Here is a 17,820-nt window from a genome sequence, read left to right on the forward strand (position 1 = left end):
CTGCTGTTTGACTTCTGTCCTCACAAACCTGTCAAAGCTCACAGACCTTTTCTTTAGGGGAAGTTGGACACTAGCATTACTGCTGTCTGCACCCAAGCATCTATAGTGATTGGCCGTTGGGTTTGTGTGACGTGGTGTGACGCTACGCACACGGGGCCTTCGCCAGGCTCCGTTTTTTCCTCATCTCTTGGCTTTCTCTGGGTTCGGGCGGAAGTGCTGAGTAGTTCCTACAGGTTCTGAATGAACCTTTATGATGAGATTCCTGTCCTGGGAAGTACAGAAGGCTAGTCAGGTTGGAGTGAATGTGTAGCCCTGGGGTATCGTGTGCTGAGCCCCTCTGACTACACCTCCCAGAGATGCACCCCTTACTTCAGGAAGCCCTAGTTAAAGCTTGCTTCCTGTCTTTGCGTCAGTGTCGGGTGGAGTGAAACAGTGCCCTCTGGTGTATGTAACAGATAGCTGCAGCTGAAGGCACTGAGACAAATAGTTTCTCTCTTCAAGTCAAGTGAGCCCCCCAAAAAACTAAATATGAAGAAATATGTCACACTTTTTACTGTAGCCTTTGATTCCAGGCATCATATATATTTCCCATATTAGAAATTATAGACAGTGTGAATTCATATAACCATAACCAAGCACTGCCTAATACAGGGGTCGGCAACCCTGGTCCTGGAGAGCCGCAGGGTGTGCTGGCTTTCGTTGTTACTTGGCATTAATTGATCAATGAAAGCCGTTGATTGCACAGTTAACTCACCTCACCTGGTTTCTTGGGTCTGAATCGGTTGCTTATTTTAAGGTGAAGACGAAAGCCAGCACACCCTGCGGCTCTCCAGGACCAGGGTTGCCGACCCCTGGCCTAATACTAGCAGGAAAATTAGCACTTTTCACTTGAGTACTTACAGAACAGATATGCCCCACCCTGTCCTACTAAAGTAGTCTCTAAGACAAGGGTACACAATGCTGATGCATTTCATTTCAGGGTGGTCCAGTGTAGGAGTGCTGGAGAATACCACTGTTTATAGAACTAAGCTGGCATGTCTTGTTGGACCCAAATTACAAAATTAATACTTCAGCCCTTTTTTACTTTTGCACATCACAGTAAGACTGTAAGACACTGAGTCAGAGTAAAGCCTTTCTTTGATGAGATTTCCGGAGCAGGAAGCAACCTCCAAGAAGCGATGCCTTTCTGCCACAGACTAACACACAAACAAATATAACTGCCCTAAAACTCACAGTTATTACTGTCTGCAGTGAATACAGAGGCCGTGTTCAGGATATACTGGTTTGTCAGTTCATTACATTACATTATTGGCATTTGGCAGACACTCTTATCCAGAGCGACGTACAGTCTAAGCAGGAGACAATCCTCCCCTGGACCAATGCAGGGTTAAGGGCCTTGCTCAAGGGCCCAACGGCTGTGCAGATGTTATTGTGGCTACACTGGGATTAGAACCACCGACCTTGCGCGTCCCAGTCATTTACCTTAACCACTACGCTACAGGCCGCCCATGCGTTCAGAGAGAAGAGAGACACCATATTGGAGAGCGCTTGGGTAGGTATTATATAGTAATGGGCCATTGATGTTTCAGGGACGTCGTAGTGGAGGGAGCTACAAGGAACTAAATTACATTACATTACATTACATTAATGGCATTTGGCAGACGCTCTTATCCAGAGTGACGGGGATTGAACCGCGGACCTTGCAGGTCCCAGTCATGTACCTTAACCACTAGACTACAGGCCGCCCTTGTAACTATCGACGATTGACTTGACTGAACCACCAGCAAAAAAAAAAGCAAACCACTTCACAAAAGCCAAAACATAACGGTCGTCTCAAGTTAGTCACTGATGCCACACTTCACTGTCCCGTCGCTGCTAGCGTTTTTGCGATGGAGTGTCGAGCCGAAGGCTTTCTACACCTGGGTGAGGGACAGAAGGCTTATTCTGACAGGGAGCTTTACTGCAGCATGTGGGGATCCGCTCCAGCAGTCCTGCAGAAATGGGTGGCGCGGCCTCTTGTGTGATAACAGCGGAATTCACTCCGAGTCTGTTAAAAATCCTGCAATAAACCCTCACCCCTGAGGGCCACGCACCTCTGCCTCTCTCCGCCAGGGCTTCCCCCGCTCCGTACTGGAATTCAGCTCTGTGACCGGCGCGGATGTTCTGCATCGCGAGTGACACACCATAACTCTAGAGTTACTGCCTCTGTAACGGCACCTGCGTGAGAAGGCGATGCCCCTGCCCTGACCCAAACCCCTGCAGCAGGTGCTAACCCTGGTGGGAAAGAAATGATGCAAGGCGTGTTGAAGCTAGGGACATGCTATCAACTAGCAGAAAAGCATTAGATCTTAGGCCTTGCGACTATCTTTCACAGATCTTTCACTGTTTTAGCCGTGTCTGGCAGTGTTGATATAATGCGTCTGCCTTCTTTTTCAATCTCGTTTTTTCTGAAAACCATATGCTGTCAAAATTATTGGCACCCCAAACAATTATTGTAATTAAAATCAAACAAAGTGAAATTGGCAATTAAATTTTACTTAATTTTGTTAATCTCGGTCTGATACTTAACTATATTGTATCATATCATCACTTCCTGTTTCACGACAGTATAAAAATGGGAAAGCGTGGGAAAAGCCAAAGAACTGTCAATTCAGAAGGGACAGATGGTATTTGACAATCACAATTCTGGTAATGGGTGCCAGGAAATGGATAGACCACTTAGGGCTGTACGGGCAATAACAAAAAACATAAATTCATGGAATGGTTGCAAACCTGCCAGAAAGAGGACCTTGTGCACCTTGTCCCCATGGAAGGTGATGAAGACGGTGAGAGAGGTCATAAAGAGCACAGGGATCACAGGGATCACTTGGTTGCATCTCAGGGTCACCAATCTCAAAACAAACCATAAAATGGCACCTCCATACCAACAAGCTGGTTGCAAGAAGGCAGCTCTTACTCAGTACCAAAAACAAAACCAAGCAATCTCATTGGAATTATGACTGAAAGAGACTGCTATGGTCAAATGAAACCAAAACTGAACATGAAGTAGGTCGCTGATGTCTTGCTGCCAGTGTTCCAGGAGCACTGTTTAAGATCAATGGCGCAATTAATTCAACAAAGTACTAGGAAATTTTGGCAAAAAGAAATCTGATTGTCTCTGCTAGGAAGCTGAGATTTTGTCATAGGTAGATCGACCAGCAGAACAATGACTCCAAACATACATCAAAACCCACACAGAAATGGTTAAGTAAAAAAAAATCCATCTCGCCAGACTTAAATCCCATCGAAGGATATCAATGATTCTGAAAGGTTATGCAGGGAGGAATGGTCAATGGTCAATGGTCAACCTGTTTAAACAAAGGTAGGCCTTTGTTTGGTCCCATTGAATCATTAATAAAGCACACTACTTTGTTCAAGTTGAAAAATAAAGCTTATGTCAATAACTGTATTATTTTTTTGTTTACAGAATCTTGTGCATATTTATCAAGAGTGGCTGACAATAGGCTTACCAAAATCAGCTGTTTTTCTTTTGTTGTTGTTTTTTTTTGTTTTTTAGAAAAAGGAACAGAAATTGTACCACTGTCCAAATGCTGTAATGTACACACACACACACACACATACAAAATAAAATAAAATAAAATAAAATAAAATAAAATAAAATAAAATAAAATAAAATAAAAATGTAGATGACAGTGGAAAACGAAACCCCCGAACAGCCAATCCGCTCTGTCAAATTGCATCTACTCCGTGCGATCCAATTGCGCTAAAGTGGGCGGGGTCAGGGGCTCACGCCGGGTAAAACGCTTTCGTTGTGCTATTTCTCTTTCACTCGAGAATGGCAGCTGATGCCTGCGGTTCCCATCGTGCGACCGGCAATAGCTCGACCACCAAACCGCATAAAGAGCACCTGCGGAAAAGTAAGGATTCGCGCCGGAGACAGGCAGCCCTTCTCTTTCTCAACAATATCTCCCTTGACGGACGGCCCACGTATAACCTGGGCAATGGCAGCGCCGTTCAAAGAGGGGCCACGTTTAACGGTCTGGACGCCGGGGCGCCGGTGTTCGGAGAACCACTGCCGTCGACGAGCAGTTACGGAACCTTCACCCGCCTGTCAACGTCCGTGAGCGGTAGCGCCACTACTCCTGCGCCGAGGACCGGGATTGGCGGTGGTCCTCCTGTCCTACTCCTCCCCACGGTCTCTGGCTTGACTACTAGCGGGGTCAGCGAACGGTTCCTGGAGGGGGTATTGCCTGACTCGCTGGCGTCCCAAACTAGTCTACTCTCCCCGACTGCAGCTCCCCAGCATGTCCCGCTGTTAACAACCTGTAAATCCCCGACACTGCTCTCGGTGCAGAGCTGTAATTCTGTGAATCTGGAGTCCCGACAGAGGTAAGTCGCGAAAAAGGAGACACGATGGTTGCGTTTTTCCTTTGCCTAGCTCATCGCCTGACGTCAAATGAGGATTTTTCAACCGTAAACATTGCGTTGGCGTGATGCAGCGTTCCTTTGTGCCGTTTGTCAACGTGTGGGGTCAAGGCAACTGACAAGGAATTCGTAGCCAACATCTTAGGAATTGGATTCGTTAAATCGTTAGCTAATGGACTGACTATTGACATTATAATTTCATTATACAAATCTAGCCATTTTCAGTCTGCCAACTCTCTAAGTTAGGCTACAGTGTTTCTCGGCTTCACATTAGAGAAACGCGGTAGTGAAAGCTAGCTTAGCTAACGCTTTTTATGTATGTTTAAACTAAACGAGGAGAATATATGTTCACTTCCGCATCTAACGTTAGCATATGGACGACCATAACGTTAGACTATCCTGCCTTGATTTTTTTGTTTTTGCAAACGCTGTCAAAATAGGCTAGCCGTTCTTCCGTGGAGGAACTTTCAGTGGAGACATCCCTTCAGTGAAATTCGCTTTTACTGTTGTTGAAATGAAGGGGGGATCAACTGGTGTAATGAGACTTCCTTAGCTACTAAACTGTAGCATTTTGCTATCTTATCTTTTATTATCGATTAGAACGACCAGACTAATTCAACCCGCTGAATTATTTTACGAGATTATGTAACTTCTCTCCTCTGGTATACCCCAGGGCCTGTAACCTATCGTAAAGCAGGAATACTGAGTTGGGTGGAGAACTACATCTGGAAATGTAAATCTTGTTCTAAATTTTAATATAGTACCCCTGGTCTGTATATCAGAGGTAGGCTAATGGTTCGAGAAGTTTCATCAAAGTGCGCTCAACACGAACTGACAGCGAGTAAATGATTAAGATCCGTGCTTTCCCCCATTATGTATTAATAATAATAATAATAATAATAATAATAATTAATTAATGCATTTTTTAAACAATTAGGATACTTCAAGTTTTAAAATATTTGTGTGTTGTTTTTCTAATATTTTTTTATCTCATTTTATATAGCTGGATATTTATGGAATAGATTTGAGTAACAGTACTGTAAACATGCTGCAGGGTAAAACCTGTGTCCCATGATTTCCCACCTGAGTTTTGAACTTGGATCCCACTTGGGACCTTACCACTATGCCGCCTTCCCATTGCTAAGAAATGTTTTCAGTGCTGCGCAGGTGAGACCACTGCCTGACCTCAACACAGTACCGTATGCTATGTAACTGAAAACAGGAAATTGAACAGGTTTGTTTGAAGGTGCAACGACACAAAACCGCACTGCCACTCACTACGCACAGTGTGGATTGTAACATGTGATCACTGCCTGACTGTCATGATGCAGTAGCAGCACAAACACTTGCCCATAGATAGTATCAAACTGCCAGATACTGCACTCCATCATGTTCATATTCTTAACATTGAATGTTCAGTCTCACTTCAGTCTTGATCCATTCATATTTATGGTGGAAACAGGCTACAATGCTGTTTTTTTTATTTATTTATTTAGTCTGTACAAGGTAGCTGGATCCTTTGGCCTATGAGAAACCCCCCCAGTTTCACAGGTGTTGCACATTGGCCATCTTAAGCTGAAGTGAGGCGTATTGTGACCTTCTTTAGCTGAACTGAGTGGTTTCTGAAGCTGAGGCAGAAACGGGCTGCACTGCGATGCGTACTGGCACTGCTGGGCCTGTCACGTGTCGGATGTGGAGCGGGCCTGTTAGTTTGGCTGTAGGGCGTTTGGCTGTGGTTGTCTGAGAGAAATCACTTTCACCTGACTAGTATCAGTAAAAAGCTGAGCTAAAGGGACTGTGTCAACATCGACCAGAGGTGGGCATGTGCGGAGCGGACCCACAATGGAGACAGAAGTGAACGACACCGCCGGCAAGGCCTTGTAACTATGGCAATGGGCTGATATGAGAAGCTTTGCCCTGATTGGCTATCGTTGCCCGCCGGTTAGATTGACAGCCTGTGTTTATGATTCAGTGGAATCTGTTGGTTTAGGAGCAGATGGGCTTTGCCGGGGTGCGCAAGCCATTGCAAGTATTTAAATTTCGACCCAGGGTCGGGCGGCTTGGGGAGTACGAGTGATTACAGACATTTTAAATCTGCCCCAGGGTCACTGAGCTGGAGGGGAGGAGTGATTACGGACATTTAAATCTGAGTCAGGGTCACCGCTTTCTCACTCTGCGGGGTTGTCCTGCATCTGGAGGCCCCAACGCTCCCGTGCTCTCTCTCGCCTCATGTGAATGTCTCAATCTGTTCCCGGAGACCAGCCACATTCCGGAGGAGACGAAGGTTAATTCACTTTTGTAAATTATATTTAGACGAGTCACAGTTTGGTTAACTTTGGCTTTAAGAACCAGCAGTATACGTTTTTTGGGTAGTCTTATGCACACCAGAAAGAAGAAATATTACTTTGTACTAGACACCAAATCTTGTTGTGTGTCTGAGTACAATACCTTCCTGTTTCTGTTCCCCCATCTACATGGTCTGTGTTCAGTGATCCTCTGCACTTCATTTAAAAACGTCCAAGCACAGCTCAACTCATACTGATTTTTGTAGACCCTCTCACTATCTTTTTTGCAGCCGGAAGAGCAAAACAACAATGTTTTGAATGGTATGAAGATGCTTAAGATTTGAGAATGTCAAAGCATCTTTATATCATCTTGGTGGAATGTCAACAGTGATGCGATTAGGCTTGCTGTTGTATGTCTGTTTGCCAATGTATCTGTCATAGTCTCTGTGATTTTCCTGCTGGACTGAAATACAACTAAAGAACACGACTTTAAAACTAGCATTTTAAGCAGGGCAACATGATCATTAGCCAACTGCTGTGTTCATGAATAGCAATTTGATGCCAAACACTAATGTCTTAAATTAGATTTTTTTTTTTAAGAAGAAAGTTCAGTGGAATCTGCTGGATAGCAGCGGTTAATGGTTTAGTTAAACAAAATGTAGCTTCTAGATGGTGTGGTTTGATGTAGTCCCTTTGGCCAAGTGGAGGTTGCCATTCTATCATAAGGAGTTTATAAAGTGTAGTATGAAATGGCCTCTGCATGATGTGATTTGAGTGATTGATCTTTTGTGTTCAATTTCTCTCTGTTATACTGGATACTTGATGACATCAGCTAAAAACCATGCACGAGCCTTCTTCCTCATCTACAAATGTAAAATTCCCTTCAGGATAGCAGTGTCAGACACAACACTTACAACATAAAACCCTTATCTGTGAAAGGTCTGCCTGTAGGTTAGCCTGGCTTCCACCCTTAAAGGGATAGTCCCTGTGTGTCCAGTACCAAAATATTTGACTGCATTAGCATTAGATTTGCTGAGTGATGGAACTACAGGCATTAGTTGGGGGTTGCCAGGTATGCGTGTCATTGACTGCAACACATTACCGGAAACTCTTTTCACCGACCAGAACTGTGTTTAAGAAAAAATGAGTATGTATAAATACATGTCAAACTGTGTGCCACAGGGAAGCTCTAGTTCTGGGTAAAAGGTGCTGTTGAAATGTCTCATTACTCAGCCTGACTTTAGTCACTGCCTTGTGTGTGAATCACCAGCACTGAAGCGGTCGTCTTTCCAGTCAGAATCGGGTCACCGTAGTGACCACCTTCCCTGTGGGAGTTTCTGCTGGAGACTCGTTTAAGCAATTCAGGTTGGGCAGTGGGTACCATGCAACAGTGCCTTCACTAACCTCCATTCCCTATGCAGCCAGTGTTTTCTCCCAATACTGGATTTCTCCATTGGTTCAGCACTATGCACAGTACAATCTGACTGACCAAAGAGTCGGTTGATTGGTTAATTTGTTTGTTTTTCATGGTTTTTGAAAGGGTAGTTTGGTTGATTGGATTGGTCAGCCGGTTTGTGTGTTCATGGGCTGAGTGGATTGATTGACAGTTGTGTCCTCTTTCTGACCAGGGTGCATAGTCATTCGGGCTCTCCTGTGCCGAGGACCGGGAACAAGGTCCACTTCATCAAGAACATGAGGCAGTACGACACGCGGGGCAGCAGGTAAGCACCGCTGAACGCCATCACATACAGCAGCGACCCAACGCACCCGACCCAACGGCCCAACACTACAGAGAGTCATTAGGCAACCCAGTAGGGCTGGTAGAATACTTGCTGCGGAAACAAACATCAGCTCACTAAATAACTAAGATCCGCATTGACTTTGGCCAAAGCAGTGTGTGCATCCCTCTTAGACAAACTAGCCAAGATGTTCATGCATCGACGTGAACGCGGAGCTCAACTGCAGTTGGTCTAAAATATCACCTGGTTGGCTACATTGGCTGTGTCCTGTCTCCTCGTCTGATTGGGTAGAGGAATTGAAATGAAATTGAAATGAAATTATTTGGCATTGTCTGGTCTGGAAGTGTAGCTCTGGCTGTGACTGTGTTATAAACTGACCGCGCGCATGTGTGTGTGTCTCTCTCTCTCTCTCTCTGTTTCAGGATCGTGCTGATCTGTGCCAAGCGGTCCCTGTGTGCCGCCTTCTCCATCCTGCCCTACGGGGAGAGCTTTGAGCTCAGGTACTGCACAGCCTCTGCAGTGACATCATCGGCATGGACTAGGCCATGACGCAGAACCTTTTATCTTCATTCATCTTAATTATCGCAGTTCGTTCTGTAGCGGGGTTTTGTCTCAGAGTCCCTTTTGTACTGCTGTAATTCCCAGATGCCCCGGGGTTTCTCACATGCAGTCATCCTGCCTGCCCTCTACCTTCTCCCCTGCCTCTTTGTCCCGCTGTCTCATCATCCTCCTCCTCCTCCTTCTCTGGCAGTGGGTGTGCGTGTGTGTAGTGGTATAATAGGGTACATTTCATAGCCTCTTGGCGATTTAAAAACGCCCATCTGTCGCTGTGCAAAGCCTGGGCCCCCTGCTGCGCTGTTGTCACACCAGTGGCATGGAGAGTACATTGAGATTACATGGGGAGTACAGTGGGGGGCTTGGTTTGTAAGGACAAAAGCAGCGTGAAGTCTTGTTGGTTAGGAGTGTGCTGGTGGGTCTGGAAGTGACCTTGCTAGTCTGTACATCTTACCATTTTCCAGTTTCCTTCTTTAACAGTGAAGATGACGTGCTCTCTCTCTCTCTCTCTCTCTCTCTGTCTCTGTCTCTGTCTCTGTCTCTGTCTCTGTCTCTGTCTCTGTCTCTGTCTCTGTCTCTGTCTCTGTCTCTGTCTCTGTCTCTGTCTCTGTCTCTGTCTCTGTCTGTCGCTGTCTCTCTCTGTGTCTCTCTCTCTCTCTCTCTCAGTGAGCTGGAGAATCAGAAGCAGAGACACCCTTCTGGAGGGGCCACAGCCACCCTGGACATGGCCCCTGGGTTGGAGGGGGTGGAGCTGGGAGCATATGGCAAGGTAAGTGTGTGAGTGACACTGATGCTGGTGTGCAGGGCAGCACCTCACTGCTCTCCCGTCTCCACTCCTCTCCCTGTGATCTCACTTTACACTTACATCTGGTGCTTGTTTTGTCAGTTTTTTGAGAGCTCACCACAGCTAATTCCTGTTCTTATAATAAACACTCGTCATACACTTGTCACATTTCCACAGTGATATCTGATTTGCTTTTTAAAGATTTAAAAAAAATTAGCTTTCCCATGTGTATTGGGATATATAGTATTGTAACCCCCATATCATTTTTTTCCAGACTTAACGCTGTCAAACATGCTGTCAAATAGTGTGTTTTTTCAGTGATGGTCATGCTGGGAAGCTTAGGTATGGATTTGTGATGGAACTCTGTCTCTGTCTCTGTCTCTGCCTCTCCAGACGGTGTCATACGCTGCGTTCCTGTTCCCTACCAACGCCCTGGTGAAGCAGAAGAACGTTCCGGTGGAAATGAGCGTGGGAGCGACCCCTGCCGCGCGCTCCGTCCAGAGGAACTACACCGCCTCCCGCCTGAGCAGCACCATGGGCCCTGACACGGGTGAGCCTGGCCACCGCGGAACGTTCTGGAGGCTCTTTATGACAGCCAAAGTTTTCATTTTCATTTTTACATTACATTTTACATTATTGGCATTTGGCAGACGCTCTTATCCAGAGCGACGTACAGACAGGAGCAATGCGGGGTTAAGGGCCTTGCTCAAGGGCCCAACGGCTGTGCGGATCTTATTGTGGCTACGCCGGGATTCGAACCACCGACTTTGCGACCTTGCGTGTCCCAGTCATTTACCTTAACCACTATGCTACAGGCCGCCCCGACTATCATTTGACAGTAATGCTAGGATGCTAGCACCCGGCACCGTACCTTCCTCTCGGGTCCTCTTCACACTTGTTCCTGTGTTTGATTTGCACTTCATTGTACGTCGCTCTGGATAGGAGCGTGTGCTGAATGCCTGTAATGTAATGTAATGTAATGTAATGTAATAACACATTTTGTTGCCATTCGCTTTGTCTTTTTAATACTTCAAAGTTTAATTTCAGTGACCAGGATTCCACAATTTGCAATTAAGACCTTGCTTACTAGACCTGTTCAGTCTATAATCAATTGAAAAGTGGACCCTCTTTGTAAAGGAACATTTTGGCATGTATAGCTAATTCCAAAATGACGTGTGTGAAGTTAAGAACCTGAACCTGAAATTCAGGCTTTGGGCCTGTGGTCGGCATGAGGGGCAGCACACACGGGCTCCCGCAGGTCCAGTTTGGGAACGGTGGGAAATGGCTTTTACAGCAGTGACACTCTGATCTCCAGGTGCTGACGACCTGTCGGACTACGACCCCAACATGCTGAGTGACCCTCAGTGGCCCTGTGGGAAACACAAGAGAGTGCTGATCTTCGCCTCCTACATGGTGAGGACTACAACTCCCAGCATTATAGTACAGCCCTGACAGCCAACATAAAAAAAAATAATAATAATAAAAAAATAAAATAAAACCCAGCACTGTTAAGGGAAGGGGGGGGCGGGTTGGAAGGTACAGTAGAAAGGTATACAAGACACACCCCTGTGTGCTGTCTGTGTTGTGTGTGTTGTGAGTATGGCCAACAGGTAAATTTCTCATTTTGCACACACCATCTGCCCTCTCTCAGACCACCGTGATCGAGTACGTCAAGCCGTCTGATCTGAAGAAGGACATGAACGAGACCTTCAGGGAGAAGTTTCCCCACATCAAACTGACACTGAGCAAAATCAGGAGGTACGGGAGAGCGCTCTGTTCATCGACAGTGTCTGTCTGTCTGTCTGTGTCAAATGAAATAAGGGATAATTTGTGTGTCTCTCTGTGTCTCTCTGTGCATTGACTCTGTGTCTCTCTGACTCTCTCTCTGTCTCTGTGTGCATTGCCCCGTGTCTCTCTGTCTCTGTCTCTCTCTGCATTGACCCTGTCTCTCTGTCTCTGTGTGTCTCTCTCTCTCCCTCTCTCTCTCTCTGTCTCTCTGTCTCTCTCTCTCTGTGCATTGACCCTGTGTCTCTCTGTCTCTCTCTCTGTGCATTGACCCTGTGTCTCTCTCTCTTTCTGCATTGACCCTGTCTCTCTGTCTCTCTGTCTCTGTGTGTGTCTCTCTCTCTCTGTGTCTCTCTGTCTCTCTGTCTCTCTCTCTGTGCATTGACCCTGTCTCTGTCTGTGTCTCTGTGTCTCCCTCCGCAGTCTGAAGCGGGAGATGCGGGCGGTGAGCGAGGACTGCGGCCTGCAGCCCGTCACCGTGGCGATGGCGTACGTGTACTTTGAGAAGCTGGTGCTGCAGGGCCGGCTCAACAAGCAGAACCGCAAGCTGGTGGCCGCCGCCTGCGTGGTGCTGGCTGCCAAGATCAGCAGCGACCTCCGCAGGCAGGAGGTCAAACAGCTCATCGACGTGAGTGCCGCTGAACTTAACTCATCGTTCTGCGAGCGTTAGCGTTCACGCTGACTGTGTTAGCGTTAGCGTTCACACTAACCGTGTTAGCGTTAGCGTTCACTCTGACTGTGTTAGCGTTAGCGTTCACGCTGACTGTGTTAGCATTAGCGTTAGCGTTCACGCTGGCTGTGTTAGCGTTAGCGTTCACGCTGACTGTGTTAGCGTTAGCATTAGCGTTCACGCTGACTGTGTTAGCGTTAGCGTTCACGCTGACTGTTAGCGTTAGCGTTCACTCTGACTGCGTTAGCGTTCACTCTGACTGTGTTAGCGTTAGCGTTCACTCTGACTGTGTTGGCGTCGGCTAATCGCTCGTCTGTCTCTCCTTCTGCAGAAAATGGAGGAGCGTTTCCGGATCAGCCGGCGGGAGCTGATCCCGCTGGAGTTCACCGTGCTGGTTGCCCTGGAGATGGCGCTCTACTTGCCGGAGAGCAAGGTCATGCCACACTACCGCCGTCTGGCGCAGCAGCCCTGACCCCGCGCCTGGGAGAACGCCACTCAGAAACTCCCCTGAACCCTGCTCTCTCTGTCCACCGACTGCCCTGCCCTGGGCCATGCATACACAACCACATCAGCTAGATGATGATGATGATGATGATGGATCTTTCTCAGATGCTCAGCAATGGGAAAGCAGGTTACCAGGACTGCCCTCAGGGGCGAGGCCATCTTGCATCAGCGGTACACTGTACTTTTTGGATTGGCGTTTGATTTCGGTCTGCGATTGACGGCTCTTTCGCCCATCGAGCCTGCGGTGCGGAGGGGAGCGCCGGAGAGCTTTGCAGACGCAGCCTGCCAGCGCCGCACGAGCACACGGTCACACGGTCACACCTCTCCGTCGGTCACACCTCTCCGTCTTCCAGTCTCCGCGCGCACGCTCCCACCTCAGCGCAAAGACCCCGCGCAGATCTGCTCCTTTCTCTGTCCAAGCCCGCCGTTCTTCCTCGTTCCATCCATTTCCGCGTTCCTCAGTGTGATCTGCAGCTTTTTCAGAAGACTAAGCCCTATGTTCCACCCCACACCCCTTCGAAAAAAAAAAAAAAAAAAAAAAGGGTCAATATTTATTTTGTGCTTGTAGGTAAGGTCACCTTACTCTCCCTATGGCCGAACCACAAGGTGACCTGGATTTTCCTCTTCCTCTTCTGAATGATGCCGGAGGGGGTTTCTCAGCTTTTAAAGTCTGTGAATGTTGTTTGAACCATTAACCAAGAAGCATTGCAGTCTTTTATTAACTTATTCTTGGGCAGAGAAGAGATCTGAAACCCAAAAGCCATAGCCACACGTTATACCCCCTGTCACGATTTGTGGTATTTATTTTAAAACTAGCTATTCATTTATGACTGAGTTGTTTCACTGTGGTTTTTATACCTAATTATAGCAAGATTATTTCAGCCTATTTTTTGGTACATTTTGGATCAGGTGAGCAGAAGGCACTGGTCATGAGAAATATGAACGATTCTGTATCGCTCGAGTTAGCAGTGTGTGTGTGGTTTGAATTTAATTTTATATGCATAGATTGCTCTTCCAGATTACCTGATCTTTATGGGTGTTATTGTTATGTAGTTAAAAGAAAAAAAAGAAAGAAAAAAAAAAAAAAGCATTCCGGTGCTTGCTCAGACCCGCTCTCTATGTTAGAGAGAAAATGAATCGGCACGTTCCTGGTGCTGCCATGTCAACTTTCCTGTCCATCGCCCGGTCCAGCTTCACCTGGAGAACAGCGTGCCATTCCCACACCGTCGCTGTCCCAAGCCTTACGTTTCTACACTTCCTTTAAAAGTTTTAAGTTCAAGTGGGACATGGTGTTTGTGTTGTTGCAAGTGTGCTCATTTTACAGTGATTAAATATCGTGGTCCCAGTTTGTCGTTCAGGAGCGCACGCATCGACACGCCCGTGTCTGGGTACGGCTCCGGCGTCCGGTCAGACGGGGTCGCACGACGGGGTGCTGCTGTGTGGATCTGGGCGTGAGGCGTGCCTGCAGCACACTGTAATTACAGTGCGGAGGGCAGCGGATGCCGGTATGACTGCCTCCATTTCCCCAGCCCCGGTCACGTGCTGTGCTCCCCGTGTGTGTGTGACTTACCGCTCCGGGGCCTTCACGCCCTCCACTGTCGTGTGCGGTCTTGTGTCAGATTTCTCCTCTGACTCACTCGCAGAGTGAGATTTTTTTGGTCATGTGTTTTCCTGTTGACAAATTGTGAGTGTTATAAATCCTTAGAAACGAGATGCGGTGTTTTTTTTTTGCACTTGTGTATCTGTGCAGTCTCGGATAGGTCTTCCTGTGACCACTGTGTACACTCTGTGTAGTGTGGATGAAACACACTGTCACTGTGTTTGTAAAGTACAAAGGGTAAAGGAGCCCTGTATTCATACTATAAAGCCATCTGTAGTCATCTATAGATGTCATCTGTAGACACGGTGTCATCGGTAGTTGTGCTAAAAGCGTAAAACTGTGGCATTTTGTACATCCTCCTTCACTGCCGCATCAGACGGTGACACCAGCAATAGCAAAATCCTATCAGTACAGAGAAACTGTGTGCAATGCGCTTATTTTAATGCAAGCTGTCGTCTTTTGAAAAAAATTTTTGTTCTCAGGAAATATCTAGCCTACATATTAAATTGAAAAACTGTAGTTATGAAAAGCTTCATGTGTTTTTGTCCTGGTTTTTCCTCTCGGCTGTGTTGTTGCTGGAGGAGTGGTTCCCTTTGTGTTCCTGTTTGCGGTGCGGTCTTCAGGCTGTTCAGCCTGTTCTTGCGCGGGTCTCGGTGAAATTGGCAGGATCTGCCGTAGCTCTCGGCAGGGGTTCCCAAACTGTCGGCTGGGACCCCCCCGGGGGGTAGAGGAGTCGTGACTCGAGGGGGGGTTGAAGTCACGACATTGCACACTTTCCATGGACGTTGATACTAGTCAAAGCACTCGTATCTGTTTTTACATGCTAAGAAAATGTTTTTTTTTTACATATTTCAACTTCATCTGCATTTCAGTAATGGGTGAGGCCGTGGGAGATTTGTTTGCCCATAAATCCGGGTTGAGAAAGTTTGGGAACCCCAGCCCTGTCCCGCTGCTCCCCGCCCACGTGTCCCGGTGGGAGTGTTGGAATGCTGTTATCATGATCGCTCCCTCCTACAGCACCGTACCTGTGCACCTGGGGTTTCCAGGACAACCACAGCCACACGCCAATGAAGCTTGGGCCTTCACTGAGTAAAGTCACACCCTGTGGGGACAGTGAGAGACACAGAGAGGCCAGTGGTGACCATGCATGCTGGGAAAGACCCCTCAATTTCTTTTTTTTTTTTTTTTTTTTAAAGATATTTTTTTAGGCCTTTTTCAGCTTTATTGGACAGTATATAGAGACGGGAAGAATGGGGGCGAGAGAGAGGGAAAGACATGCGACAAATTGTCAGACGGTCGGATTCGAACCGTTGACGTCGCGGCTCACAATGAGCATGCGGTCAGTGCTCTGCAGGCTGCGCCACCGAGACACCCCTGACCCCCTCAATTTCTGAGAACCATTACATATATTGCAGGGTGCAGGCCCTGGGACTGCCGATGGTCCCGGCGGCCATCTTGCTTTCGGTGTCCACTGTGATTTCCCTTCAACGAAAGCGTTTACTGCTCCAGGTCTGTGGCGGAGCGGGGGGGAAAGTGATGCTCAGCTCCTGTGGCCCCTTCCATCCCTTCTGCTCTGTCACCGCAGAATCTCCTGCTGCTGTGTTAACAGTACGGCGTTACCATGGCAGTGTTCTTCCCAGTTATGCCCTTCCACAATAAGAGCCCCAAAACCCTCAATGTTTTGGCTTAGTTTTGTGGGGAGACTCATCTTTTTTTTTTTTTTTTATCTGGTGGGTGTGTGGATTCTGTGGGGAAAGATAACTCTGGGCCCCCACTGTGGGCATCCTGCAGGAAGGGTAGGACTGCAGGCAGCTCTCTTCCACTCATAGCACAGCAGCAATATACTCGCAGTAGGAGAGCACAGAATGTGAAGTAGAACAGCAATAATTATGCCATGTCACTCAAAGCACTTGGTGGAGAGGTCAAACAAGATCGTTATATGGACGAAAACTGGTACGGATTCCTGTTTTGTTTTTTTGTTTTTTTTTGTTTTTTTTTTGTGTGTGTGCGCCTTGAAGCCAGATTTCTCCTATTTATTTGACTCTTCTGTCTTTGCTCATGTTTTTTACATGAATTGTAATGACACCTTCCGTTTCTGTTAGGCCCAGTGAGTGCAATATGTGATTTTGTAGAATGCAGTTATTTGACATTTGTTAATGTACTGATGTGGACGAAGATCTGTTTGTAATGGTCTGTTTTTTTCTGAAATGAGAAGACTAATGTTCTATTCAAATGTATTTTCTGACTGTCAGCTACATGTGACTCCTGTGTTTTCTTGCAACGAAGGGGACCTAAATTGACTTATTTGATGTAAATTTCAAGATCAACAAACCACCCACTCATTACACCTGCAGTTACTGTATAGAAATGTTCAACTTGCATATTATTAAACATTATTTATGCATTCATGTTTTATAAATACAGAATATATTTATCTTGGGTATTGGTTCCATCTTGTGGTGAATTTGAGTTATTTCATGGCCGTTTGCTACGCAGGCGCACATTAGCCATTGTAGAAACTACATCGCCTCCTTCGTCTTTACTAGGGGAATGAGAGGAACAATGGAGCAAATCAGGACAGCTACAGTTCAGTGTCTGTGTGCAGTGAAGCGTGCCAGGTCTTGTAGTGACAGAAACCCTCTGTGTTTCTAGGCTGCACACAGTATGGATGCACAAGTTTGTAGGTATACAAACCCATCCATCCATTATCCTGACCCGCTTATCCTGAACAGGGTCACAGGGGGGCTGGAGCCTATCCCAGCATACATTGGGCGAAAGGCAGGAATACACCCTGGACAGGTCGCCAGTCCATCGCAGGGCACACATACCATTCACTCAAACACTCATACCCATGGGCAATTTAGACTCTCCAATCAGCCTAACCTGCATGTCTTTGGACTGTGGGAGGAAACCCACACGAACACAGGGAGAACATGCAAACTCCACACAGAGAGGCCCAAACCCAGATTATGTAATTATTTGAAATACTGGCAAATCAGTTTTGTAAAACGTGGCATATTGCAAAGTGATACAACTGTTCAAATGACCCACATTACGTCTGGTACTGTTGCTCTCCATATGGAGTGGTCATAGTCATATTTTAAGCCAAACAGGCTGTCCGTGGTGAGCCACAGTCTTCATCACTCTGTGTGCAGGGGATAGAGGGAACATGGCATAGTTTGCTGGGTGCCATTTACTATGAATAAACACTATAAGACATGCCACCAATTGCCACAGTCCTTAAACAATATATCGATTCAGTCCATATAATGCGGCCTCTACTGGCATTCAAGTAAAGTGAATGGTCATGTAGGTGAGTGGGTATTAAAATAATAGCTGTTCTACTGGATATGGTAAATGGTTGGAGTTATGTAGCTGTACAATTGATGCTTCTTATTCACCCATTCATTCACACACACCAACGGCGATTGGCTGCCGGCTGCCAGCTTGTCAGGAGCATTTGGGAGTTAGGT

General features: G+C 46.8%; 1 protein-coding gene across 1 annotated transcript; it reads left to right on the top strand.

Annotated features, from left to right (window-relative positions):
- Positions 1-3,835: 3,835 nt before the first annotated feature.
- On the top strand, positions 3,836-16,602 carry cables2a (Cdk5 and Abl enzyme substrate 2a). The gene is made up of 9 exons (XM_061220811.1): positions 3,836-4,389; positions 8,339-8,431; positions 8,872-8,949; positions 9,671-9,773; positions 10,182-10,338; positions 11,104-11,201; positions 11,440-11,546; positions 11,997-12,201; positions 12,575-16,602. Exons 1-9 carry the CDS (start codon positions 3,836-3,838, stop codon positions 12,713-12,715), a joined length of 1,536 nt encoding a protein of 511 aa, XP_061076795.1. The 3' UTR covers positions 12,716-16,602.
- The last annotated feature ends 1,218 nt before the right edge of the window (positions 16,603-17,820 follow it).

This window comes from Conger conger, chromosome 14, assembly GCF_963514075.1.
Source record: "Conger conger chromosome 14, fConCon1.1, whole genome shotgun sequence".
Classification (NCBI taxonomy): Eukaryota; Metazoa; Chordata; class Actinopteri; order Anguilliformes; family Congridae; genus Conger; species Conger conger.

Excerpts from the sequence above, each read along its gene's own strand:
- cables2a (XM_061220811.1), top strand. The coding sequence starts at position 3,836 with ATGGCAGCTGATGCCTGCGGTTCCCATCGTGCGACCGGCAATAGCTCG. Across the intron at positions 8,432-8,871 it reads TACGACACGCGGGGCAGCAG|GATCGTGCTGATCTGTGCCA; the intron begins GTAAGCACCGCT and ends TCTCTGTTTCAG. Across the intron at positions 9,774-10,181 it reads AGCTGGGAGCATATGGCAAG|ACGGTGTCATACGCTGCGTT; the intron begins GTAAGTGTGTGA and ends CTGCCTCTCCAG.